We start from the raw sequence: 25985 nt of genomic DNA on the forward strand, positions 1-25985 counted from the left end.
TGAGAGAACTACTCAGAACGCGCGGTGTCCATTTATAACTTTCCAGTTCCTCTGCCATGTTACTCTCCTAGTCAGCCTCAAAGCCTACCTCAGGTGATCAAGATCCATAGTCAGGTGTGCTGTTGCTTGGTTACTGCCTGTCTGAAGTCCAGACTGAAAACACTAGTTTCTTGCAACACAGCCTCCCCGTGTAGGTAACTGTTATAGCCAAGGTAGACCTGTTAAAATGTTAATGACTCTTGATGTTCCTGTCATAGATGTCTAGTTACGATCTGTGCCATGTATAATACAGTCCCTGTTATTAAATGGCTGATTCAGTATACACTGAGGCTTTCCGTGGTCCAGCAATTTAATAATATGAACCGGAATTCGTAAGTTTTACGAAAGGAAAGTCCCAAATCATGTCACAACTCCACAGTTAAACATGTTACCAGAACAATAGCAAAAAAGAGCAAAACTGGAACTGAAAATTATAGAAAAGTGGAAGTTCGGGTTTTGAGGTTCATATCATGTCAGATTTGAATAATACCTTTAGCCTTAAATCTGCAAAGTACTTTTAGAAAACCGGCTTCTGTCTTTTTTGCTATTTTATAATTAGGGCTTCAGATTTGTCAGAGCGTTTTATATAAAAAATCATGGAGCAGTTGCTAAGCCTGTGACTTTTACTAACTTTATTATGACTGCTCTGTGATTCTTGATAAAATATACCCTGACAAATGCGGGGGCACTGACCATCTGCAGTAACACCCTCTGCTCCGACACCACAACCCTATTCCTAGCCTGGGAAGGGAGGGGGCTTCAGAGCAAGCCCAACCTGCACTCACCTCGAGCACAGGGAGCAGCAGAGCCTGCATCCTGTGGGGCTGGCCCCAGCTCCCCACTCCGGGCATTGCAACCAGGCATGCGGGATTGCAGCACTGCTCAGATTTGGCCCAGCCACCTCTTTGTTGTGACAGAGGGGCAGGCCAAACCTGAGTGGTGCTGCAGTCCCATACACCTGGTTGCAACACCTGGAGAGGGGAGCTGGGCCCAGCCCTGCAGGGCAGGAGCTGATGGTGTGGGGTGAGTCATGGACGTAAAAAGAAAAATCACAGATAAATGGGAGAATCATGCTATCTGTGACTCTTTTTTTCCTGCCATGACAAATCTATAGCCTTATTTATAATGTATAAAGTATTACCTATAAGAAAAGCCCGAAAGCCTTTGTATTAAAGAAAAAAATCTGCTTGTTTTATTTTAGAAATATCAAGTATGTCAACTCTATTCTTTCTTGGTTTTACTGGGTTACTTGGGGGACAAGGGGAGAAAATGTCTCTGGACTATATAATGTGTGCATGAAACCCTCACTGGAAGGGATTGGACTGTTGAAGACGTGCTTTCTCCAAAATGTTAATTGACCATTGAAGCTAAATAATACCCAAAGCTTTTATAGTCAGGCTATGGCCTGTCTACATTAGAGAATTGTAACAAACTTTCCACTTGTGCTACTACTGGTTCAGCTGCATCAATGTCGTCATGAGTGAGAGCCCAGCTGTGTGCTACCTGATGTATGTCCCACAGTCTGTGCAAGTCATCTATGTGAGAATTATTTGGTGAATGGTATTTAGACAACATACTGCAGAGTAACGCTGAAACTTGCTAACATTTGTAGGTCACTTAAATTTGAAGCTAAGTTACCTTAGCAGATAACTTTTATTCCCTACGGGAATACACCTAAGGGAGACTATTGCTGGCTTAAAAGAAAATGTGCATTGCATGGGTAATGAAACACTTATATAGCAAGAGAAGTTACTTAAAAAAAAGTATGATATACAACAATGTAGTATAAATATACATTGATGGGGGGAAAAATTACAAGACACTATAAACAAGGCTCCCATCTTGCCAACACGTATGTGAATAACTGTATGTATGTGGGTAGTCCATTGAAATCTGTAGGGCTATTCACTCGCATAAACATTCTCAAATCCAGGGTCTTGTTTTTAAAGGAAAAGTAATGGTGTACGTTATTGGATACAGGGCAGAGTTAAATTAACGTGAACAACCACAAACAGCTTGAAGTTTGCCATTTTCTGATCTTTGAGTGCAGCACTTTGCAACTGTAACTTTTTCTTAATGTTGTTTTTATGGAATATTACCAGCATTGACCTACGCCCAGTATGTGGTGTTTTTGTTTGTTCCTTTAGGCAGCGGCTGCTTTTGTAATGTTTCCAGTTCAGATTATAACCACTGTTGACTCCCGTGTAGTTCAACTTGATTATTTGGATGGAAGACTGCTTATTTCTTCACTTACTCGCTCCTATTTGTGTGATACTGAGAGGTAAGTTATACACTAACTGCAAAAGTATCAAGACATCTCTTAAAGCTGGAAACCGATTCAAATGGATTAGCTGAAAGATCATTCTGCTTTAGCATTTACATTTATCATTCGTAAATTTCATCACTCGAAATTGTTATCATTTAGATGGTCAGACGTACTCATCATTGAAGAGATTTACTGGCATATTGTAGACCAGATGTCGTCCCGTAACAGTATTATCTTAAAAGTATTAACGTAGTTCTTGTTTTGCATCTAATTTTAGGGATTGGGTTTCATGGTTTTAAAATGAATTATAGCTTTTCTGAAGAGTTGTAAACTAAAGGTATGTTATTTAGTGTCTACACTGCACATGCACCCTTAACAGACACCCTTAAACTTTGAGTTAAGCAGAGACAGCAAGGAAAATACTGGTCCTGCTGTGTAGACCCTAGTTAGATAGACCCAACTGGCTGGGCAAATAGCATAGAAATTACTTTGATTGCTAAAGCAAAATAAATAGTAAAAATTAATGCAAAAAGGATGTAATGTCTTCATAAAGTACACATTTAAAAATAATGGAAAACTGACTTATATCAAGCAAACAGGTTTAGTTTTTGTTAATCTGCAACTGTCTCATTGCTCTATACTTTGAATTATAATGGTGAGATTTTTCGGTTTAATTTATAAATAAACTTTACCATATCAAATACAAATGAAAATATTTTGGAAGCTTACAGTTATGAATGTTCCTTTGGTGGATACAGTCCTCCAAGAAAATGTTAAAACAAAACAGAGCCTGTTTTCTATATTGTCTAAATATATATTTTCCCCCCACTAGAGAGAAATTCTGGAAAATTGGTAACAAAGAAAGAGATGGAGAATATGGTGCCTGTTTTTTCCCAGCTGGAAAGAGTTGTGGGAGCCAGCAGCCATTAATATATTGTGCACGTCCTGGGTCAAGGATGTGGGAGGTGAACTTTGAAGGGGAGGTGCTAAGTACCCATCAATTCAAACAGCTGCTCTCGTCGCCTCCTCTCCCAGTTATTACTCTAAGGTAGTGATATTGATGGTGGTTAGTGATAAATCGGGTTATGCTTTCATCCCGAGACTCTTTCTGTGAAAGCTACTCTCTGAAAGTCACAAAATATAGTAATAAAAAGTCAAGTCGTGAACAAAAGCTTCAGCTTGTCATGCAGCCTAGAGTTTTCATTTTGCAGCTCTCAGAAATGTGTTCATCTGTTCCTTATAGCATCCACTCACCCACCCACTTGCATCCAAAAGTTGTGTTCTTCTAAAAGGGGGGTCGTAGGGGAACCATCTGATTCATGTCAGAAGTTCATGCTTCAGTAGTGACTAATGCAGTGCTTGCCAAATCAATTAGAAGTGGTCAATTTTTATTACATATCTTCGGGTTGGCAGTAGCTTTGTGCATGAGTGCTTTAAGAACTAATTTCTTTATTTTGTATTCAGTTTTGGCTTCCAATTAAATGTAGGTGTAGCAAGTTGTCATATTTGATTAGAGAAGTGAATTCACACTTTTTCTTGGGTTACATTTTCCATAGCAGAGATGCAATTTAAAGTTATAAATCTACAGTGTTGCCTTTGGATGCTCTAAAATCACTATTACTAAACATAGAGCTGTTAACTCACTACCGTTTGGTAATATGTTTGACTCTTTTTGGAATGGGTTAGGTTTGGGGTAAGGGTCATAGCTTTCTCAGAAATACTTCCAGTGTACTTTATACCTATGGAAAATATAAGTATATAATTATTTCATAGAATAATTAATTTTTTTCTATATTTGTATTTTTAAATGTTTTTGATGGAAAACTTCTAAACAAACTGATCTCTGACCTTTACTGTAAATTATCTCAACAGTTAAGGCAACCAGAGGTCTTGGGCTCCTGTTTTGAAATATCAGTCCTTTTGTAAAAAGAACAAGGAGTTCTTGTGGCACCTTGGAGACTAACAAATTTATTTGGGCCAAGTACTCCTCGTTCTTTTTGCTGATACAGACTAACACGGCTACCACTCTGAGTCTTTTTGTAGTTTATGATGACCTCTTCCTTCCATGTTCATGGCAGTTTAAAATGCCACTGAGAAACAATTACTGCTGTTAGTTAAAAGAATTATGATAATCCATCCACCCTGTATTAATTCTAGAGGTAAATTGTAATATAGTCAGATTGTGACTTTAGTAAATATTGACATTCCTAGGTATTCCACTTTAGTAATAGTAGGTCTTTTGCCAGTAAACTTTGTTTATAAGTGACAGTAATAACTAAAGCCTCAATCTTACAAACATACCCATATGTTTAACTTTATACATATCACTTTAGTGGGATTAAATACATGCTTAAAGTTAAGCACGTGTGTAAGTGTTTACAGGACTGAGGGCTTAAATATTTTGTTAACATGATGTGTTTTGTAATTAGAATGAATTACTGTCAATTACCATTTAGATATTATATGTTTTATAGGTTGGATCCTCAGTATAATACTTCTGCCTGCTCCCTCCAGTCTTTGTCTTTCCCAAAACTGTTATATTTGACGTAAGTATTTACCAGCACTCTGCTTTATTAACAATATTATCTTTGTTAGCTTTCATCACATCTGTTCAAATTAACATCCTTCAAAGCCCATGAGCAGTAGTTTGGATTTGTTTATCCTCTTCTTCCCATGCTCCAATTCCTCTTAACCCACTCCCCCCCTCACCCCACCCCCCAAAAAAAAACAAAAAAACCCCGCAACCCTGTTGTCTAGTGAATTATTTTCAAAATCTGGCCAAAAAAAATATAAATTTGTACTAACTTTCAGCATTTCCACTAAACACATTTTTTTACAGGTTCACAGTTTCATGTAAATCTGCAAACCTTTTCCAAAAGTCAGTTTTTTTTAAATACTTCTTTTTTAACTGTAACATGTACAAAATAATCTTCCTACCTGAATTCCCTTTATGCGGGCTTGGTTAAAGACTATAGAAAACAGAGATGTTAGGTCAGGAGCCTGTGTCTTAAAGTTCAGATCTTGTTCTCTAAATAAAAAATAATAGATTAATTAAATACACTATTAAATGGAGTACTCTGGCAAGAGAATTTCCTTCCGAAATGAGTACTTTAAAACACTGCTTAATATTTTTTCTTTGCTTACAGCGAGCATTGTGTTATGACGTGGACAGAAAAGGGCATTTATGTCTTCATTCCTCAGAATGTTCAAGTTTTACTTTGGAGTGAAGTAAAAGGTGACCTTTAAGGAACTTAAGTTTTTGCTACATTGTTCATTACATTTTGACTCTCTAAAGTCCTGTACTTACAATTTCTGTTTCCACATGGGGGTTAAATAACATTCACTAATAACTTTCTAGTTAATCATCAGCAATTTGAGACAAATTTTTGAATATTTAAAAAAAACAACTTTGAAAACTAATCTTTACAAATTGTTTGGATGCTTGCGAAATAAAGGTAGTAGGGGACAGTGTATTGAATCTCAAAAAGACAATGGCCCAGTGTGATTCAATGAAACATCATAAATATTGTGGTTTCCTTTCCTTGCTTCTCCTTACTCCATTTTATTATTTTTCAAAGAATGTCTGATGTGGATCTAACCCTAACAGATTAGGAGATTTTTGTATAGTATTCTTCTTCTAAGTTGTATTTACATTCTTCAATTTAAACAACTGCCGTGTTACACAAAAGGACTAATAAATGTTCTGAAGGTATTTAACTGCACTTTGAAATTAACAGGTCAAAATGCCACTGTTATGGAGTATTTGCACATTTAGTGTTTCTTGTACATCAAATTAATTAAATCTTTAACAAGCAACTAATTAATTTCAAATAATTGAACACCTGTCATTGTGCTATGTAGTTTCTGCATTTTTTGTTTTTTCAAAGAAAAAATATGTACATAATGTGTAATTCAGTACTTCCAAGTAACTTGGCAAAGGTCAAAGGACTCATAGATTTTAATTGTATGCAGTGGTAATTATATACTAACATAGTGCCATCTAATTGTTATCCCATATTCTACTGGTGTATTTCAGGAATGGAAATCATTAGTAGGCAAATTGAAAAGTACAAACTGTTTCCAATGTGGTTGTGGCCTTGTCAGTCCCAAGATATTAGAAACATAAGGTGGCTGAGGTAATGTCTTTTATTGAACCAACTTCTGTTGGTGAGAGAGACAAGCTTTCGAGCTTACATAGAGCTCTGCTTCAGGTCTGGAGAACTTACTCAGAGTGTCGCACTAAATCTGTTCTCCGTTGTATTGGTCCAATACAGAATTTGGACCAATAAAAGACATTACCTCACCCATTTTGTGTCTGTAAATTGTTTCCAAGTTTTCCCAGAAAGGAAATATTGATAAGTACATTCATCCCTAAGACCTTTCTACTCCTCTGTTTTATATAGATATCCAGGATATAGCAGTGTACAGAAATGAGTTGTTCTGTCTGCATACGAATGGAAAAGTCTCGCACTTCTCTCTTCTGCTAGTGGAGCGTTGTGTAGAACGTCTGCTAAGAAGAGGTTTCTGGAGTCTTGCTGCCAGAGTCTGCTGTCTCTTCCAGAACTCTATTATTTCCTGCAGAGTAAGTTATGACCTCTTCCCACCTCTCTACTACATCTATTCAGTTAAGTCCTTTTGTCCTAAACCAAATCCTATAAAACTTGCACTTTAGATTTTGGAGCTTTTTGTCATGTTGAAATGTAATTGTAGAACAAATAAGCAATTACTCCTTTATTAGAAAACTTTGCCTATAATTGCATGGGTAATAAATTAAAACACTCTGTTATGTTTCATATGAGCAATAAGAATATTAACAAACCTCTTCCTTTTTGTATTGTTAGGCAAGAAAATTTTTGCCTCTAGACAAACTAGAGCATTTAAAATCGCAGCTGGACCTCTCAACCCAAAGTGATGTCATTAGCCAACTGGAAGAATTGATATCAAAGCTGGAACCTTTAGATTCTGCATGCAGCAGCAGAAGGAGCAGTATTTCATCACATGTAGGTGTATATAAAGTTGATTTTTTTTTTCCCCCAATTCAGTTCTTCCTCCTTTTGTTATAAGCTTGTCTATTGCCATCTGTAACCGTGGTTGCTGCAGGGACGATTCTGAAAATGGTTCCCTTTAAGCAATCCAGCCTTTGGCTCCCACCCAGACTGCCAAGTCTATATGGTGAGGATTATTTAAAACCTTATTCACCATATATAAAGTCCTACCAATCCCAAGGGATCAGACACATTACCCACCAGGTCAATGAATATTTCAGATCTTACCCAAATACACGCTTACAGCCAATTCTTATTAACTAATCTAAGATTTGTTTAAAAAGAAAAAAGAATTACTGTGGTTAAAAAGCATTATACATACAGATATGAGTATAGTTCTTAGGTCAGTAGAGATAGTGAGGATGCTGATTTGTAAAAGTCCTTCCTGAATCAGTTCAGTAGGTTATAGTCCAACAGGCAGTCGATGTGTAGAGTTTGCTCCAATTCTTCCATGAGAATTTGCAGGGATAATTCAGGGTACACCTGGAGACCTCAGTCTTACGACTTCCCCATCAAAGTTTAAGCAGATCTGAAATAATAAGGGTCAGGCCCGAGCCCTTTATAGCTGAAGCTCAGCAGATAAGTCTTTTGACAGCAAATGATCACAGCAGGTGCCTTCCCGATGAAGAATAGGAACTATATTGTTACATGTAGAAGTTTAGCTTCAAAGCATTTCCTATGTATATGCAGATAAACTAGTTGCATTGATTAGCATATCCATAGCAAATTACCCATTCAAATGGTTTATAGGTAGTGTACTACAAACTTCAGAGAAATAAAGACAATGATATTATTACACCACAAGTCTCATCTAAATATTAATATCTCTTTTTGATCTCTGAATCAATAGAATATAGTAATGAAACATTACAGACAGGAACTGAAGTTTAGCATCTACAAGCTAATTAGATTACATTGTTAAATTTATAATAAGATATAGGTAAACAGACAAATACAATTAATAGCTGCTCCTAATTCTCTAACAGTAGAGGTTTATATTTCAAGAACTCTGGTCTCTTTAACATGTCTTTCTTAAATATATACAAGGAATGGTCCTGTTTAGCATTTCAGTACTATTCTAATATGTCCTTAAAGATGGATTTTGTTTCAACCAGCCTTCTGGTTGCTTAACCCTCGCTGGCTCAGTGTCACATAATCCTTCACTCTGCAGATTAGAAAAAAGGTTTATATTATATTTGCCTTTCTTCACTGATAGTGGTGAGATATTTATGGTGACAAGGCTGGGGGGAGGCAGTATCTTTTATTGGACCAACTTCTGTAGGTGAAAGGTACAAGCTTTCAAACTACACGGCGCTCTTATTCAGGTCTGAGGAAGGAAATCAGAGTGTCTTAAGGTACGTCTAGACTACTCGCCGTATCGGCGGGTAGCAATCGATTTATCGGGGATCGATATATCGCGTCTCGTTAAGATTCCGGAACTCCACTGGAGCGAGCGGCGGTAGCAGAGTCGACGGGGGAGCCACTGCCGTCGATCCCACGCAGTGTGGACCCAAGGTAAATCGATCCCCCCCCCAGTGTAGACCAGCCCTTAGCTAAATACAATTTAAGACAGATTGTTAAACATAAGGGTTAACTCATGTTGTAGGAGACCACTTGAAAAGAGGTGGGCAATTGAGAGTTAGACTGTTATGCATAAAGGATTTGAAGTGGGCAATTAAGGATAGCAGGCAGCGGTGGGAGTGTATTACAAATTGTTGTAATGAACCATAAAACCAGTGTTCCTCTTGAGTCCATGGTTTTTGTTGTCCACCAGTTACAAATTTAAGTTCCCAGTTGACACCTACCACCCCACATTGGAACCCATAGTGGGTATCATCATACAGTTAAAACCCATATTTGATGCGGACCACATCCTGAAGTAAACCTTTCTTGAGCACCCTATCGTTGTCCTCAAACAGTCCCCCCAGCCTTGCCAAGCTCTTCATCAGAAGCAAGCCCCCCACTGTAACCAACTTAAAGCAGCACCAAACCCTGCCAGAATAACAGATGCAAAACCTACAGACATATTTCCCTTGTTGCAATGATAGGTACCTCACACGACAAACACACCTTTTGAGATTCATGGGTCCTACACGTGCTTATCGCAACTCATTCAGTACATCAAATGCCTCAAAATAACTTTGTGGGTGAAACCAGTTAATCATTACATTCTTGAATGAACTCTCTCAAAAAAATGATAAAAGATAAAACCACGTATTGCAAACTTTTCTCACAAAGTGATCGCTCCATATCTGTTCTTTCAATACTCGCCCTCAAATACCACAATACTTCAAAAGATGAGCCTGGGAACTTAAATTAATAACTCAGCTAGACACCGAAAAACATGGATTCCACAGGGACACTAGTTTTACGGTCCATTACAACAATTTGTAATCCCTCCTCTCTTCTCCCCCCCCCACTGCCTGCTACCCTTAATTGTCCACTTCAAATCCTTTATGCATAACAATCTAACCCTCTGTTGCCCATTTCCTTTGAAGTGGCTACCTACAACATGCATTATCCCTTATGCTTAACAATCTGTCCCAACTTGTATTTAGCTCACGCACTCTGATTTCCTTCCCCAGATCTGAATAGGAGCTCTCCATAGCCCAAAAACTTGTACTTTCCACCAGCAGAAGCTGGTCCAATAAAAGGTATTACCTCACCCACCTTGTCTCTTTGGCCTGGTCCCCACTAAGCCCCCACTTCGGACTAAGGTACGCAAATTCAGCTACGTTAATAACGTAGCTGAATTCGAAGTACCTTAGTCCGAACTTACCGCGGGTCCAGACTCGGCAGGGAGGCTCCCCCGTCGACTCTGCGTACTCCTCTCGCCGAGCTGGAGTACCAGCGTCCATGGCGAGCACTTCTGGGATCGATTTATCGCGTCTTAACCAGACGCGATAAATCGATCCCAGAACATCGATTGCCTGCCGCCGGACCCTCCGGTAAGTGAAGACGTACCCTTTCATATCCTGGGACCAACGTGGCTACAATCACACTGCAAGATACTTAGAGTGTCTATTACTAACTAGACTAATTGGGGTAGGAACCTAAAAATGTTAATTATGCAGTTTTCTAGATTTATAAGGGCATGATTCGATAGATTTCATGTTCATCTAGGGCAACTTAATTCTATTCTCTGATCCACCATGATTCCTGCATGACAGTATTTCTTTTCTAAAGCTATATTTTAGAGTGCTGTAACATTCCTCAGAAAATGCTGGTTTGTGTGGAAATGTGACCTCATTTGGGCATAAGACTTTTACTCAGTTTTAAAAATTGGCTTTAATCTTACTTACAAAAGTGCTGTCTTACTCATGTGGTTGGTTAGGTGTTGACCCTAACTTTTAGTATCTTGTGAAAAGGAAAAACTTGCTTCATACTTAGCACTTACATAGCTATTTTCATCTTCAAAGCACTTTAGACAACTAATTATTCTCACAACATCCTGTGAGGTTATCCATGTTGTAGAGATGTAGAAATGCCCAGTTTGAGCTGAACCATGACCAGGGAGAAACATGTGTCTTGGAGCAAACTTTTGTGGAGGATCTATAATTGCACTTACAATTATGTTAGCTAACTAGTTATTTAAGAATCCATTAACTGCAGTTATACCATGACCAAAACTCCCGTTATAGGCAAGTGCAGAGAGGAAGTGACTTGTCCAAGATACAATGTGGCTTTGTCAGAGATTATATTAAAACCGAGTTCTTAGTTCCTCATCTTGTGCTCAGCCCACCAGACTTGCAGGTTTTTTTGTAGTTACTCTTCCTATAAAAGTTTCATTTTAACTCTTACTTTGAATATTTATAAAGAAATTGAACTATGTGGCATGTGTTTATTTTCAAGGTTTCAGATGAAAAGCTCTGGTGGTGCACTGAATTCTCAGTGTGGGTTAATAAGGATATTTTTGTGGCTCATGTGACTTTATTATTTGCCCCTACAGGAAAGTTTCAGTGTCTTAGACTCTGGAATTTATCGTGTTATTAGTCGAAGAGGCAGTCAGTCAGATGAAGACTCTTGTTCCTTAAACAGCCAAACATTGTCAGAAGATGAGAGACTTAAAGAGTTTACTGCACACCAGGAAGAAGAGCAGGTGGAGCTTGGTAATGTCTTGCAATGAAAATATGCTTTTCAGTTGCCTTCTTTGTGTTCAACAAGTAGCTGGTGATATGGTGTCTAGGTTTAAAACAACAATAAAACCCTTCATAGCTGTAAATTCCATTTGTCTTCCACCATTTAGATATCCCTGATTAACCCTATAAGCTGTTCGGTGAATCACATGTGCCACATCTTGCTATAGTAAACCTAAAGTCACCACTTCCATGGCCTCTTGTAGTAAAACCTTGTACTGAAAACTTTAGGGGTGAGATCCCAACTCGATTGAACTAAATGGTAGAACTCCCATTTATTTCAGTAGAGCCAGGATTTCACTCAAGATTTCCTTTTTCCATAGGTAACTCAGCTAGGTTATTCTTAGCATTAAGGCAAACTACCCTGCATCAATATTAATCCAGCCTCTGCTAGCCTGATTTCCGCTTTTGTTGTCCTATCCTAACTCTAGTTGAGCCAGGCCTTATATTGGTGCCAGGGAGCTGCTACGTGTGGGTCAAGAGCTTTTAACTTTCTTGCAGGGTTTCTCTTCTGGGTTTTTTTTGGAAGGGATTCCCTCCTGTACATTTACACATTAGTGTATGAGGGGTGCAACCTTTTGAGAAACCCTGTTATTCCACCCAACCAGCTTTGTTCTTTTCTTCCCCCAACAAATATCCATCTGTAGACAAAAGTTAGAGGCTTCTCTGGCTTTTCAAGGGGTAGTGTGATCTCTCCTTTCTGAAAAAACACACCTTTGTTAGTAGCTCCTTTCTATGCTGCTGCCTGTGTTGATAGAGGAAGCTGTTTAAAGCTGGGGAGGGGATAGAATGGCCTGCAGAGAGGGAGATGCTCTTGGTCTTCTGCTGGGAATATACTCCAATGCTATAGGGAAAGTATTGGGGTTTTTTTGTTTCTGTTTTTTTTATAGTGAGCTGTCTCTTCAGATGCACCAGAAGAGCTGGATGAGGCAGACCTGAAGGCCCATTCCTATTAAATATTAAACTCCTTCAACCTCACCCACCCAATTTAGAGCTGCTAGCTATGAGAAGTTGTGGAGTCTCTTTTCTCCTGACCCCTGGGTTGCTGATGACCTAAAATTAAGTGGGGCCAGAGAGCAAAACTCCCTTCTCATCAGGGAATCAACCTGCTATCCCCTGCAGAGTGGGAGTGTCCTGTAGGAAGGGATGGCGCCCATTGTGATCTCCCTGATCTTGCAAGAGGGAAGGTGAAGAATGCAGCTGTATTGTTAGACTCATTCTGTTCTAAAATCAAGGTAGATTATACTGAAGTGTATGAAAATATGTCAGAGGGTTTCTTTGGCCTCTCTTTTTAGTGAATCTGTTGGTGTCGGGAACTAAAATTTCATAGTGCAACAATTTTTTTGCCAAGGTGTTGGTGGACTTTCTCACAATGTGTGTCAAGAACGAGTGGAAAAAATAAAGGTTTAAGAGCTAATGCCATCTTTAGATAGTTTTGTACTATTAATAAATGCATGTTTTGTGTCAATGAACTTTACACTTGTCATTTGTGATATTTGTTCACCCAGCTTTACTTTTTGGTTATGCCATCTTAATGTAGTTTTAGAAAGTAAAACTTTCAAGTGAAGAGACTTGGCTTTACACATTTGGAGTTAGTTTTCCTATTGCTGCTCAGTTAGTGATTTCAAGTGGCTGGTTATTTCAAACTATAAAAGTCCTAGATGCTTCTCCATCTCAGTGTATGTGAGCTTCATTTGGTGCTTTAGATCAGTGGTTTGCAAACTGTGGGTCGCGACCCAGTACTGGGTCGCAGAATGTAAGGCACTGGGTCACGGCGGCTCTGTACAGCACCGCTGACTGGGCTGTTAAAAGTCCTGTTGGTGGTGCTGTCTGGCTAAGGCAGGCTAGTCCCTACCTGTTCCAACACCGTGTTGTGCCCGAGAAGCGGCCATCAGCAGCCAATGGGAGCTGCGAGGGAGTGGTGCCTGCAGGAGAGAGCCGTGCGGAGCCGGACCTGCTGCTGGCCGCTTTCGGGTCCATGGTGCCAGGACAGGCAGAAAGCCTGCCTTAGTACTCCCGCTGTGCTGCTGACCGGGGGCTGCCCATGGTAAGCCTGCGCCCCAAGCCTATGCCCCAATCCCCTGCCCCAGCCCTGAGCGCCCCCCCAAACCTGGAGCCCCTTCCTGCACCCAAACCCCTCATCCCTGGTCCCACCCCAGAGCCTACACCCCCAGCCCAGAGCCCTGACCCCCATCCCGCGCCCCAACCTACTGCCCCAGCCCTGAGCCCCCTCCTGTATCCCAAACCCCTCATTCCCGTCCCCACCCTGCAGCTCTCACTCCCACACCCCAAACCTCTCATCCCCAACTCTGTTGAATCATGGGCATCAACAATTTTTTTCAACTGGGTCGCCAGAAAAAAAGTTTGAAAACCACTGCTTTAGATAATTTCCTGAGAAACGGATCTTAATGAATGCTGTCTTCTATTCTACATTGGAATTGGTTGCTCTGTTCCCATTACCGTAAGTGGCCATTAGTCTTTAAATTGCTACTTTTCTACCTAGTGAACAAAAAGTTTGGTTTGCAAGCAGTGTAACACCACTTGCTGACCTTTCAGTACTATCTAGAGGCCCATTTCCATAAGGATGCTTTGAATGCTGGCAGTAGAACTGATAGTTCAGCTCCATTTTGAGAAAAAGAAACTTTTTGTTTTGAGGTACTAGTAAAAGCATTATCACCATTACTTAAAATAATCCTTTTCCTTAATCACACTTTTTTTAAAAAATGTGATCGAGTTCACTTTGTACGTCTTTTTCTTGTACTAGGATATGATTTAAAAACAAAAAACACCCCAGTGCACCTGACCTCTGAAATAAGAGCAAGCTAGCCTGGAGTCAGTAGTGTTGTAGGTGACTACATAAATGATCTAAAAATAAGATGGCTGGCACAAGGCTGACCATAGGTACCATCTGTGCTTCTAACTGTAACTAGGTTTCAGTTTGACCTCATCAGCCTTTGCCTCTTTTAAAGGGTAGAGAGCAAGCACAAATGGACCAAATCACTCCATAGTTATTGGTATGCAAAATACCGTATATACTCGTTCATAAGCCGAATTTTTTTTAGTAAAAAAGGGAAGCACCAGAGAAGGGGGTTGGCTTATCAACGGGTATAGAGAGGGACAGGTGGGACACAGCCTCTCCACCCAACAGAGGGAGCAAGGAGAGGCAGCACAACCAACAGAGCCAGAAGGGAAGAGGCGGGGCCAGCGTTACTACCCTGACTCCCAGTGTTACCCCCCCCCCCCCCAAAAAAAAAATTCCCCACCAGTTGCCGTCCTGGCCTGTCAGGGTAAGCAGCTGGTACGCCGGGACACTTTGTTAACTTAGGTTTACCTCTGTGCCTGCGGATGCTCGAGGTAAACAAACCGTCTCGGCCCACCGGTGGCTTATCCTGATGGCCCGGGAGCCAAAGTTTGCCGACCCCTGAATTATAGGGTCGGCTTATGAATGGGTCATAAAAATTTTCCATTTTTACTTATCCATATTGGGGGGTTGTCTTATAAACGAACTGGCTTATGATCGAGTGTATACGGTAGTAGTAAAGGACATGGTGGAGGCTCTTTTGGTTACTCATTGGTTACTCATATCAGGCTGATCTGAAGAGCCACAGTGTTTGGGTTAAGTTACACATGGATATCTCCTTAAATGCAATGGTGATGGACATCTTAGTAATGCCTAGTCTGGTACAGACCAGTATAATCAAATGTAATCTAACTTTCATGAAATATCACTACGTAGTTTAATATAACATATTTGTTAATTTTTTTTTGAGTCATCTTGGTTACCTGCTGAATATAGCATTGAGCTGTTGCCTCAGAATAGGCCAGAAATCCATGTACAGAAGATAGTCATCCATCGAGAGTTCTCCTCTTACTGCCACTGATTTGTCAGTTGCTGCTTTATTAAATAAAGATTCAACAGATTAATAAAACAAATACCTACTAGGTCTAAGGCCAATAATGCTAAGATTGCCCTTAAATCCCAAGGACTGTGTGTGTATATTGCTAGTCCCTATTCTGTCTCCAGTCTCCCATTCTCTTAAAATCCATGAAAGAACCTGCAAGTAAAAAAAACCCACAATTTAGGTCACAAGAGTAAAATTTTCCTATTAAAGGAAAGTGTGGGTCATAACTGGATTATATGTTTCATTGTCAAATCATTGCTTCATAATTTTATTATTTCAATTCCGTTTGTTAGACAACGCATCTCATGCTTCTGTGGTGGTTGAGACTGATCGGAATGAGACTTTTCTCCCATTCAGTATTCCATTGTCATTTCGTTCACCATCTCCTCTGGTCTCCCTCCAAGCTGTCAAGGAAAGGTAAAAATCATAGGATATTTGTTCATCCATTACATTCCTTTTTTTCTGAATTCATATGTTGATTCATACTTTGCTAAAAGATAAAATCAAATTTGATAGGAAAGTTAGAGTTTAATCCTGACTCCATTGAAGACAATAAGAGTCTTGCCATTGACTTCAGTTGAGCCAGGATTTCGTTCTTGAGTTTTAAATGGAGGTTAAGAACACATACCATAGTCTTGTGGCTAGTGTTTCCTACTTTGAGTGAGTCTATTGAATGTGGCTATGGGATTTAGCATTTTGGTACTTAGATTGTTGAAGACTTTAAGGACCTGCTGTGTATTTTAATGATGGTATGTATTGTCAATATATGTACCCCAAATCAATTAAATTGTCCTTTCCTTCCTTCAGTAAATCTTATGCATTCCTCACAGGTATCTGGAATCAACTGTGGTTTATACATACTGTATGTGAACAAACCAAGTCTTACGTTTAAAAATCAAATGTGCGCCTTTAAAAAACAAAACAAGCAAGCCACTAAAATAAGGAGGGGAAATAGCTTGCATAAAACTGGTTATTTCAAAGCTCTGAATATAATGCATCTCATTTAAAACCAGAAGTGCTGGCCCATGGTGTTTGTAGCATTATCCTGAAATGTTGGGTTAGCCCTTTCATTCAGTTTGCTAAGTGTATTTCTCCCAGACCCTTCAATAATAAAATATTGTTTTAATCAAATTACTTGATGCCTGTTAATCTATTGAAAGCTTCATCCATAAGCTTTATGTGGCTATCCACACCTTCATTTTGACCTTTCCAAATATCAAGCTATATCCTTTTAAAAAAGTTTATTACCAGAGAACATTAATTTTTACACAGGCAGAAAATTAAATCCATAAGTATTCATATGCTATATTCTAGTTACTCCAGTTTAAAGGCTTGGGTCAAGTATCAAATTTTATTTTGTGGTCTATAATCTTTTATAAAAATTTCCCTTCAACACTCACTGTATTTTAAGATCAGTAATCTCAGGGGTTTAAACCCATTCCCTCTTCTTAAATTTGAAGAGCAGCTCTTTTTGTTATACTGTGTCACCACTAGGAGGAGCTTTTTGAGTGGTGAATGTTAACTGCTTAACCAGAGAATCCAGAAGTTCTACTTCGAGTGATTGCATATGTCCATTCCACTGTAGGGGTGTGTGTGTGTGTGTGTGTGTGTGCTTTGCACAATTGTTGGAGAACCTTTTCCCTGAGTAGTACCCATCAGGGAGGCTCAAGCACTCTCTGCCATCACTCGCCACTGCTTGCAGGTATAAAAGGACGGTGACGGCTGTTGGAGCACTTCTAGTCTTGCTATTACATGTTGATTTCGCTCGCTCTTTGTATATAGTCTGTTGTTTAGTTGGTAGTTAGTTATAGTTCATGTTATAGTTATAGTTAGTGTTAGTTCTTTATGGACCAAATTTGATTCTCAGTAGCAGGCACTGTACTGGAGCCATGCCTTGTTCTCTGGGGTTCAAGTTGTGCCGATCGTATGCTTGTGCTTTGCCGGTCAGTGGCCCACTGCCTAAAATGTTTGGGGGAGTCCCACATCAGTGAGAAGTATCACATTTGTAGAGAGTTTAAGCCTCACTCTAAAAAAAAGAGAGCAGCAAGACTTAAATATCTCTTTATGGAGGTGGCACTTTGTCTTCCTTTGGAGCCATTGGGTTCAGAGCGTACGCCAAGCCCGGCACCATCAGTACAGAGTGCACCTCCTGAGACGTCTTCAGCACCATGTACTGTGTTTCTGGTATCAAGGAAGAGACACACATCTTCCAGGGACTCAGTACCTCGTTCAGCAAGGCCAGCTAGAGGCAAGGACTCTCTGAGGGACTCAAAGGGGAAGCATTTTCTAGAGCATTCCTCTGCCACAAAGGGGGTTTGTCAACTCCAGAACCTATGCCAAGTCTGCTGAGACTAACCCCTGAATTTCTTGTACAAACACAGCAGACTGAAGACCAATTCTGGTATTGATGATGTCAGAGGTACGCTGCCACAGAGACTTGCTTAACCTTTTGGTACCGGCATCCCCAGCAGAGCAAGTGTGGTTTCAGCAATGGTAGTTCCTACAACAGGTCAGCAAGAGCATGCAGTACTGATGCCGCTTCCAATACCTAAGGGGCCAGTATATTCCAGAGGCAAGCCATGTCACTATCCTGAGTATCACCACCTCTGGGTTCAGCTTACCTATCTCCTGTCTACATGGGTTCTACTCTGCTGTTATTGCGGGACTCGGTCATCTTGGTCAGATTTGGAAGTGGGGGTCTTCTGTGTCCCAAACCAGATGGGAGGGTTATTCTCCATCAGAACTTTGTGGTTTATGGATGTTCCAGCCTGAGAAATCATGCCTGAATCCAATGGAAAAGGCAGAGGAGATCCTACTAGCGTTGCTAGGGAGACCAAGAACCAATTGTGCTGAGGCCATGCTGGTGCAATTAGTATGAGGTAAGCACAATCCTGCGTGGCCTTGAACAGGACATTGGATAGTAATGGTGTTAGAGGAAATGCATACAGGAGGGAGTTCGTCTATGAGCACGAAACTCTGTCAAAGAACCTGGGCTGTGACCCCTCAGGAGCAGAACTGATGGAACTTTCTATTGGTCTTTGTTGCAAACAGGTCCTCTTGGGGAGTTCTCCACAACTGGACGATGGACCTGGCCACGTCCAAACAGTGACCATTGGTGGTGAGCAGAGGAGGACCTGGCAATGTGTTCTGCTCACCTGGGAAGCAAGCAGCTTTGGGGTGAATGGAATTGGTTATCCAGAACTCCCAAAGCAGAATTACCTGCTGGCACAGCTAGAAGGAACTGTCTGTTCACATAGGACATAGTTGCTGTGTTGTCCGTTAACTCTAGCAGACTTTTCCCCCCACAGTATGTGGACGGAAGGTCAAACAGACTAGATTGGTAGCATGTAGCTCCCTGATGTTTATACGAATTGCGAGGGCCACAACCCTTGAGTTTGCAGGGTTTTGATATGTCCCACCCAGGGATGAGGCATCCGTGACCAGCTTGAGCATTCGTTGCAGAGAAACGAAGTGAACTGCTGCACAAACATGCCAAAGGTCTGTCCATCAGTCCAGAGAGGATAAAGTTACCTATGGAACATTAATCACTCTGTCTAAACTACGTCAGCAGGGGACATACACTGATGCTAGCCATCCCTGAAGCCTTCTGAGGGCTGAAGTGTAGTCTAGCGTGCTGTACTATGCAGGTACATGCCTCCATGTGTCCCAGAAGCTTCAGCCAAGTGTGTGCTATGGTAACTGGATGTGCTCTTAGATCCAAGACTATGTCTCTGAGCATTTGGAGACTTGACAGGGGCAGAAACACTCTGGCTTTTGTAGCATCGAGGCGTTCTTCGATAAACTCTATTCTTTGCACAGGTTTTAGAACTGATTTGTCCATACTGAAGAATAGCCTTAGTGTTTTGAAGGTGGACTGAATGATGGTCATGCTGTACAGTGATTGAGACTTGAACAGGTCTCTCACCAGTCAGTCGTCCTGGTGGAGGAATCTGCAGATACAGTTACCTGCGCCCTGCACTTTGTGATAATGCAACAGGCTGATGATAAGCTGAATAGAAGCAATGAATTGGTAATGAGTTCCATTGACTACAAACCTGAGAAACTTCTGGTGGTCTGGACGGGTTGTGATATGGAAGTAAGTGACCTTTAAGTCGGACGCAGTATACCAGTTGCCCTGTTCCAGGGAAGGACTAATGGAAGCTAGGGTAACTGTAAGGAATTTTATTTTCTTCGTGTACATGTTTAACTCTGTTAAATCGAAAATAGGTCTAAGACTGCCTTTTTGCTTTGGCACAAAGGAAACAGCACAAATAAAAACCCTTCCCCCTGAGGAACAGAGGAACTTTCTCTCAGGCTCCTGCTAGGAGAGATTGGACCTCCTGCTAAAGAATGGTCTTGCCAGAGTGGTCCCTGAAGAGTGACAGGGAAGTGGGATTTGAAGGGGGAGATATAAACAAACTGAAGGGAATATTGCCGCCAACCTACAGGCCTTCTACGTGGCAGCAGGGATGCCTCTTGGTTAGCACTATTGGAAATAGCTTGCTCAACAGATATTCAGGAAGTCCTTCTGAGTAGCAGAAATCCTTCAACTAGGTGTACTTATCTGGCTACATGGAAATATTTTTCTATTTTTTCTCAACAGAAACGGTGTCTCTCTAGTGCAGACTTCCATTAAACATATTTTGGATTACCTGTTGCACCTCAAACATCAAGATAGTTCAATTAAAGTCCATTTGGCAGCTATTTCAGCGTTCCACCCTCTACTGGGTAATAAATCACTCTTTTCCAACCCCGTAACTATCATATTTCTAAAAGGGTTGGATGAATTATACCAGGGGTTCTCAAACTGGGGGTCGTGACCCCTCAGGGGTCACGAGGTTATTATGTGGGGGGTCACGAGCTGTCAGCCTCACCCCAGACCCCGCTTTGCCCTCAGCATTTTAATTTATAAGGGGGGGGTCGCACTCAGAGGCTTGCTGTGTGGAAGGAGTCACCAGTACAAAAGTTTGAGAACCACTGAATTATACCTTCAGGTACAAGAACCTGTTCCCGCAGGGGATCTCAACCTAGTGCTAAAAAAATTAATGGGACCTCCCTTTGAACCTCTTGCGAATTGCTCCCTGCTCCATCTCTCTATGAAAGTGGCATTTCTGGTTGTGTTAACCTCAGCAAGGAGAGTGGGTAAATTGAGAGCCATGGTTTCCGAGCCTCCTTATACAGTTTTCGATAAGGATAAAGTGTACCTCCTCTCTCATCCAAAATTCTTAACAAAGGTGGTTTCCGATTTCCACATTAACCAGGCAGTTTATTTGCCAACTTTTCCCCAAAAGCCTACATGTGTATAGATGAGCAAAAAATGTCATTTGTTGGATGTGAGGAGAGGGTTAGCCTTCTAATTGGGCCGTCCCAGACCCTTTAGATCCTCAGCACAGTTTTGTTGTGATTTGCGGCCAGGGTGAAAGATCAACCGGTTTCCACTTAAGAAATCTAGGAAGAAATCCTCTCTTGCACTTGTTTGTGCTACCAGTTAGCTTATGTCACACCACCTCTTACCTGGAGTATTGGTTCATTCAACTAGAGCACAAACAGCTTTCCTCACGCATGTACCCGGTTGAGACATTTGCAAAGCAGCCACCTGGTCATCAGTTCATACGTTTGCTGCTCATTATGCCATTTCCCGTCAGTCCAGGAACGATGCCAGTTTTGGATGGCTTTTTTCCACCATAGCTGTTCAGGTAGACTCTGAACTGTCTCCACATTAATCTGCTTGTGAGTCACCTGTAGCGGATGGACCTGTGCAAAATACTTTGAAGAACGACAGTTACGTAAAGGTAAGTAACTGTTTTTTCTTTCCGACATGGCTTAGCCTGTTCTGACATGGAGCACAAGAACTTGAAGTTGCTTTTGAATCCTGGTTTTCTAAAGAACTCTTGCGTGTTATGGACCAATATATTTGAGTTTTGGAATGTAGGTAGGCCTTCCTTTGGAATGAGACATTCTAAGGGTTAGGAATGGATAATTGAAACAGAGGACCGCTTAGAATGCTTTCTAATTTCTTCATAACTGTACATTTCCTGAATAATTTTCTTGTCACTGTGAAGGTCATTATAGACCAAATTAAAAGATAATTAACAAAATTCTTGTGCGTGTGCTTATTTAGAGGCTTTATCATGGAAAAATTAGCCTCTCTCATTGCAAATAAAAATCTCAGCATTTGTATAATTGTAAAATCCCCTCTATCAGGCAGCACAAAACCAAACTTCCAGTGTTTTATTTTGTGATCTCCATTGGGGTCTGAAAATCTTAGGAGTAAAGAACTTGACTAAAGCATATAAGGTCTGAGATGTTTCTTACTGAGTGCAACATGCATTTTTTCATGTTGAGTTCTGACTGACTGATACTTGGTGGTTCCCAGTGTGCTCATCCTCTCTTCCTGCCTCCTTTAGATGATAAAGATTTCTGAAGCGAGAGGCTGGCTAGAAAGACCGAGATTTATTGTGTTGACTATGAGCTCTTCTCCTACTGCCATCTCAGTTGTTTGAACTTTTGACTCCTAGTGTTTCCAGCTTTGTACGCAAAACTACTGAAAAGATTGGCACCCTTCATATGAGTCCTGATGTCAGAGTGAGGCAGGAAATGAAAGATGATGATGAGTCTCATGAAGTGACTGCTAGTATAGCTGCATACTCCCAGGAAGAAGATGAAAACGAGTAAGTTCAAGCTCACATGGTTTTACTAGTCGAATGTGCCAGCTGCCCAAAGGATTGGGAACTCATGTCTTCCACAATGATCCCATTCATTTCAATAGAATAGAGATTTTTTTTTTCCATCTGGCTGTATAGAGAGGCTCCATGAATTCATCTGGTCTCACCCTCCCCACCCCCTGCCTCCTTTCTCAATTTTTTACCTCAAAGCTTGTTCAGATGTCAAACTCGTCTAGAAAATGGATGTTAAGAGTTTACATTCGTGGCGCTGGAGTGGTTGAGGAAGGGGAAACTAATATAGTTCCCTACTTGCCCTTCTGGGTACCTAACCAGACGTGTTGATGCATGTGAATTTTAAAGCCTACATCCTATTTTTAATGAAAAGAGGAACAAGCAGCTTTATCACCCTCAACACTGGGTTGTCTAAAGGAATATGAAAACACTGTAGTGGCTTAGTCGTATGAATAAAGAACGAGCGCTAAATTGTTATCAGGAGTTAAATTGGCAAATCCATTGAAATATTTTAAGCAGTGAATTTGTATTAGCTTAATGTTAGTTTTGTTTCTTGACATCTGAGAACCCTCATAGGTAATGTTTGACAAGATGAAAAAAGTTATTTTTCTTCTGCTCCTCATGTCCAGCTGCTCCATAATTACTGTAGTCTCATTTGTCTGTTTCTCATGAAAAGTAACAGAACTGCATTTCTCATAACAGAATTAATGCTATTTCTCCCTCTGTTTTAAAAAGATAGCATAATTTTTTCTTTATATTTCTTTCTAGTTTGGAACTACAGAGCCAGCCTCAAGAAGAGGACCGGCTAAGAGATCTCAAGATAGCAACGACAGAAGCTATGTAAGTAGAGAGCATAGAGCTATATTTTACTCTGGCAGAAAGCTTTTATTGTAAATATCTGCAGTAAATGATGCTGTGAAGGTATATCCACACATGGTGTACGGCTGTCTCGGGGTGGTCAAACTTTTTTTGGCCTAAGGGCCACATCTGGGTGGGGAAATTGTATGCAGGGCTGTGAATGTTGGGCTGGGGCAGAGGGTTGAGGTACATGGGGTAGTGTGGGGTGAGGAAGGGGGTGCAGTGTGCAAGAAGGGGCTCAGGGCAAGGGGTTGGGGTGCGGGGTTCAGGGAGCGGGTTCTGGCCTGGTGCCACTTACCTCAAGCGGCTCCGGGGTGACAGCGGCGCGCAGCGGGGCTAAGGCTGGCTCCCTGCCTGCTCTGGCCTTGTGCCGCTCCTGGAAGTGGCCAGCATGTCCGGCAATGGCTCCCGGGGGTGGAGTGGGGCAGGTGGCTCCGCTGCGTGCTGCCCTCGCCTGCGGGTATCACCCCCGAAGCTCCCATTGTCCGCGATTCCCTGTTCACAGCCAGTGGGACCTGCAGGGGGTGGTGCCTGCAGGTGAGGGCAGCACATTGATCCCTCTGCCCCGCCTTCCCCAGGGGCCGCAGGGACATGGTGTCGGCCGCTTCCAGGAATGGCACAGGGCCAGGGCAGGCAGGGAGCCTACCTTAGCCCCCTGTGCCACAGGGCTGGCAATCCCATGGGATGGATTAAAAGCCCTGAGGGGCCAGATCTGGCCCGCGGGCCGTAGTTTGCCCTCCCCTGGGCTATCTGAAAGTCCTTACTTGAATAGTGGCTTTTTTCCATTAAAAATATAACTTCATTGTGAGTTTTGCTGAGAAAAAGAGGACTGTAGCATTAGAGGTAGACTTGGATGGTTGCCTAGCAAGCTACGTGAATCATTTGGAGGTGAGATCCCCAAAAGTATACTTGGGGAAATTATATAGTGACTTTCCTACTGTCCTTACTAGTCAGGAAAACAGCATTGGTATGACCGATATCAAGACAGACGTGGGCAAACTACGGCCCGTGGGCCACATCAGGTCCGTGGGACTGTCCTACCCAGCCCTTGAGCTCCCTGCTGGGGAGCCTAGTCCCCAGCTCCTCCCCCACAGACCCTCTGCTGTGCGGGCCATGCTCTGGCCCGCCACTCGTGCTGGGCAGTGTGGGGAGCGCAGCTGGCTCTGGCTGGGTGGCGCGGCTGCGAGCTCCTGCTGCTGGTAAGGGAGCGGGGGGGTTGGGTAAGGGAGTGGGGATTCCTGGGGGGCAGTCGGGGGGAGGGGGTGGTTGGATGGGGCGGAGGTTCTGGGGGTGGTCAGGGGTTGGGGAACAGGGAGGGTTGGGGGTGGGTGTCCGGGGGGGTGGGGAGGTGGCTAGGGATCGGGAGGGCAGTCGGGGGACAGGGAGCGGGGGGGGTGGGATCCTGGGGGGCAGTTAGGGGCAGGGGATCCTGGGACGGGGTGGTCAGCGGATGAGGAGCAGAGGGCAGTTGGATAGGGGGTGAGAGTCCCGGGGGGGCTGTCAGGAGTTGGGGCAGTCAGGGGACAGGGAGCAGGGGGGTTGGATAGGTGTGGGAGTCCCGGTGGGCCTGTCAGGGGTGGGGGTGTGGATAGGGGTTGGGGCAGTCAGGGGACAGGGAGAAGGGAGGTTGGATAGGGGGTAGAGTTCTAGGGGGCGGTTAGGGGCAGGGGTCCCGGGAGGAGTCAGTCAGGGGACAAGGCGTGAGGGGGGTTGGATGGGTTGGGGGTTCTGAGGCGGGCGGTCAGGGAGCGGGAAATGGGAGGGGGCAGATAGAGGGCGGGGACCAGCCTGTTGGAGGAGACGCAGACTTTCCTACCCAGCCCTCCATACAATTGCGCAACCTCGATGTGGCCCTCAGGCCAAAAAGTTTGCCCACCCTTGATCTAGGAATATACTAACGGTTGAGTTGTCCATTTGATATGTATAATCAGCTCTGGCATATCTTGGCTATTTATTAAATAGCAAGTGCAACGCATTTCCACTTTGTTTTACAGAAACAAACTGCAAGATCCACTGGTTTTGTTAGAACCACAGTGCTTGAGAGGAGTTTTGCAGGAGTGGTTTTTGTATCTGGAAGAAACATTTGGTTTCAAAGAACCTTCCTTTTCAGATGACTGCTTATCCATTAAGAAAGATAAGAATGTGCTTGCTGAAGAACAGAGTGAGGTTTTAGAAGAAAATATTGAACCAGATCAACACAGTGAAGATCATGTAGGCAAAGGACAGACAGATGCCTTGCAAGGAAATACTGGACAGGATCAAACTAGCGAAGCTCATTTTGGCAGAGAAGTATGTGAAAACGATGCCAATTCAAAGGGAGCCTCAGACCATGTTTTTCAAGTGTATCCTCCATGTCTCATAGCACGCGATATTCAAAAGGACCTAGTAGAGTTGACAACATTATGTTTTGAATTAAATGTGTTTCCTTGCGAGAATGGGAATGCGAAAGAAAGTGCTGAACAGGATTTACAGCTAACAGTGTCATGGGTCTTGGCTTGTCGGTTCATAAAGGACTATTTCTTTCTCTTGGATTTAAAAAGACTGAAGCGATGTATTACAATCAATTACACTAGCAGTCCCAGTGTTTGGGAAACTTACATTGGAGGATTGAAAGGTAATGACTGTGGTGGCTTTTTGTTTTCACTTTTAAACCAATTAAAGCTAAATTTTAGGTTTTTGTTCTGGAAAAAATCCAGCCTGAGAGGACATTCCTTTCTGAATCACCTTTGAAACAAGTGTTCTTTAGTTTTTTTAATAAACAAAACTAAGTTAATAAGAACCAGTGACTTCTAGGGGAAAATGCTTCTTGTTTAGTTACTACAGTGACATTATTTCTAAACAAGTTAATATATAGTACAACTTCAGTTAGCTGAACACGGTAGTGATATGAATCAAATGTGTTGAAAGAGAACTTGAAAAAACATGGTGCTGTTGAACTCAAATAATTTCAATTTTTTAACATATAAAGCTAAAATTAGGAAAAGAGTTTCAGCATCCTCAGTGGCAAAGTAGGCACAAGTATGCTCAAATATTTCAGCTTGTTTCCAAAGCTTGGACAACAG

At 41.9% G+C, this 25985-nt stretch overlaps 1 protein-coding gene across 4 annotated transcripts in view; it reads left to right on the forward strand.

The window, feature by feature from the left end:
* Positions 1-25985, forward strand: part of HPS5 (HPS5 biogenesis of lysosomal organelles complex 2 subunit 2) — a 44540-nt gene that overhangs the window by 8974 nt on the left and 9581 nt on the right. For all 4 annotated transcript variants that reach the window (XM_054027687.1, XM_054027689.1, XM_054027686.1 and 1 more), the window contains exons 6-16: positions 2187-2320; positions 3138-3353; positions 4780-4851; positions 5452-5540; positions 6709-6887; positions 7147-7305; positions 11300-11459; positions 15682-15805; positions 21907-22059; positions 22834-22905; positions 24918-25537. In XM_054027687.1, coding sequence (XP_053883662.1) covers positions 2187-2320; positions 3138-3353; positions 4780-4851; positions 5452-5540; positions 6709-6887; positions 7147-7305; positions 11300-11459; positions 15682-15805; positions 21907-22059; positions 22834-22905; positions 24918-25537 — 1978 coding nt within the window. The remainder of the gene's footprint in view (positions 1-2186; positions 2321-3137; positions 3354-4779; positions 4852-5451; positions 5541-6708; positions 6888-7146; positions 7306-11299; positions 11460-15681; positions 15806-21906; positions 22060-22833; positions 22906-24917; positions 25538-25985) is intronic.

The sequence above is a fragment of the Malaclemys terrapin genome, chromosome 4, assembly GCF_027887155.1.
Source record: "Malaclemys terrapin pileata isolate rMalTer1 chromosome 4, rMalTer1.hap1, whole genome shotgun sequence".
In the NCBI taxonomy this organism is placed as follows: Eukaryota; Metazoa; Chordata; order Testudines; family Emydidae; genus Malaclemys; species Malaclemys terrapin.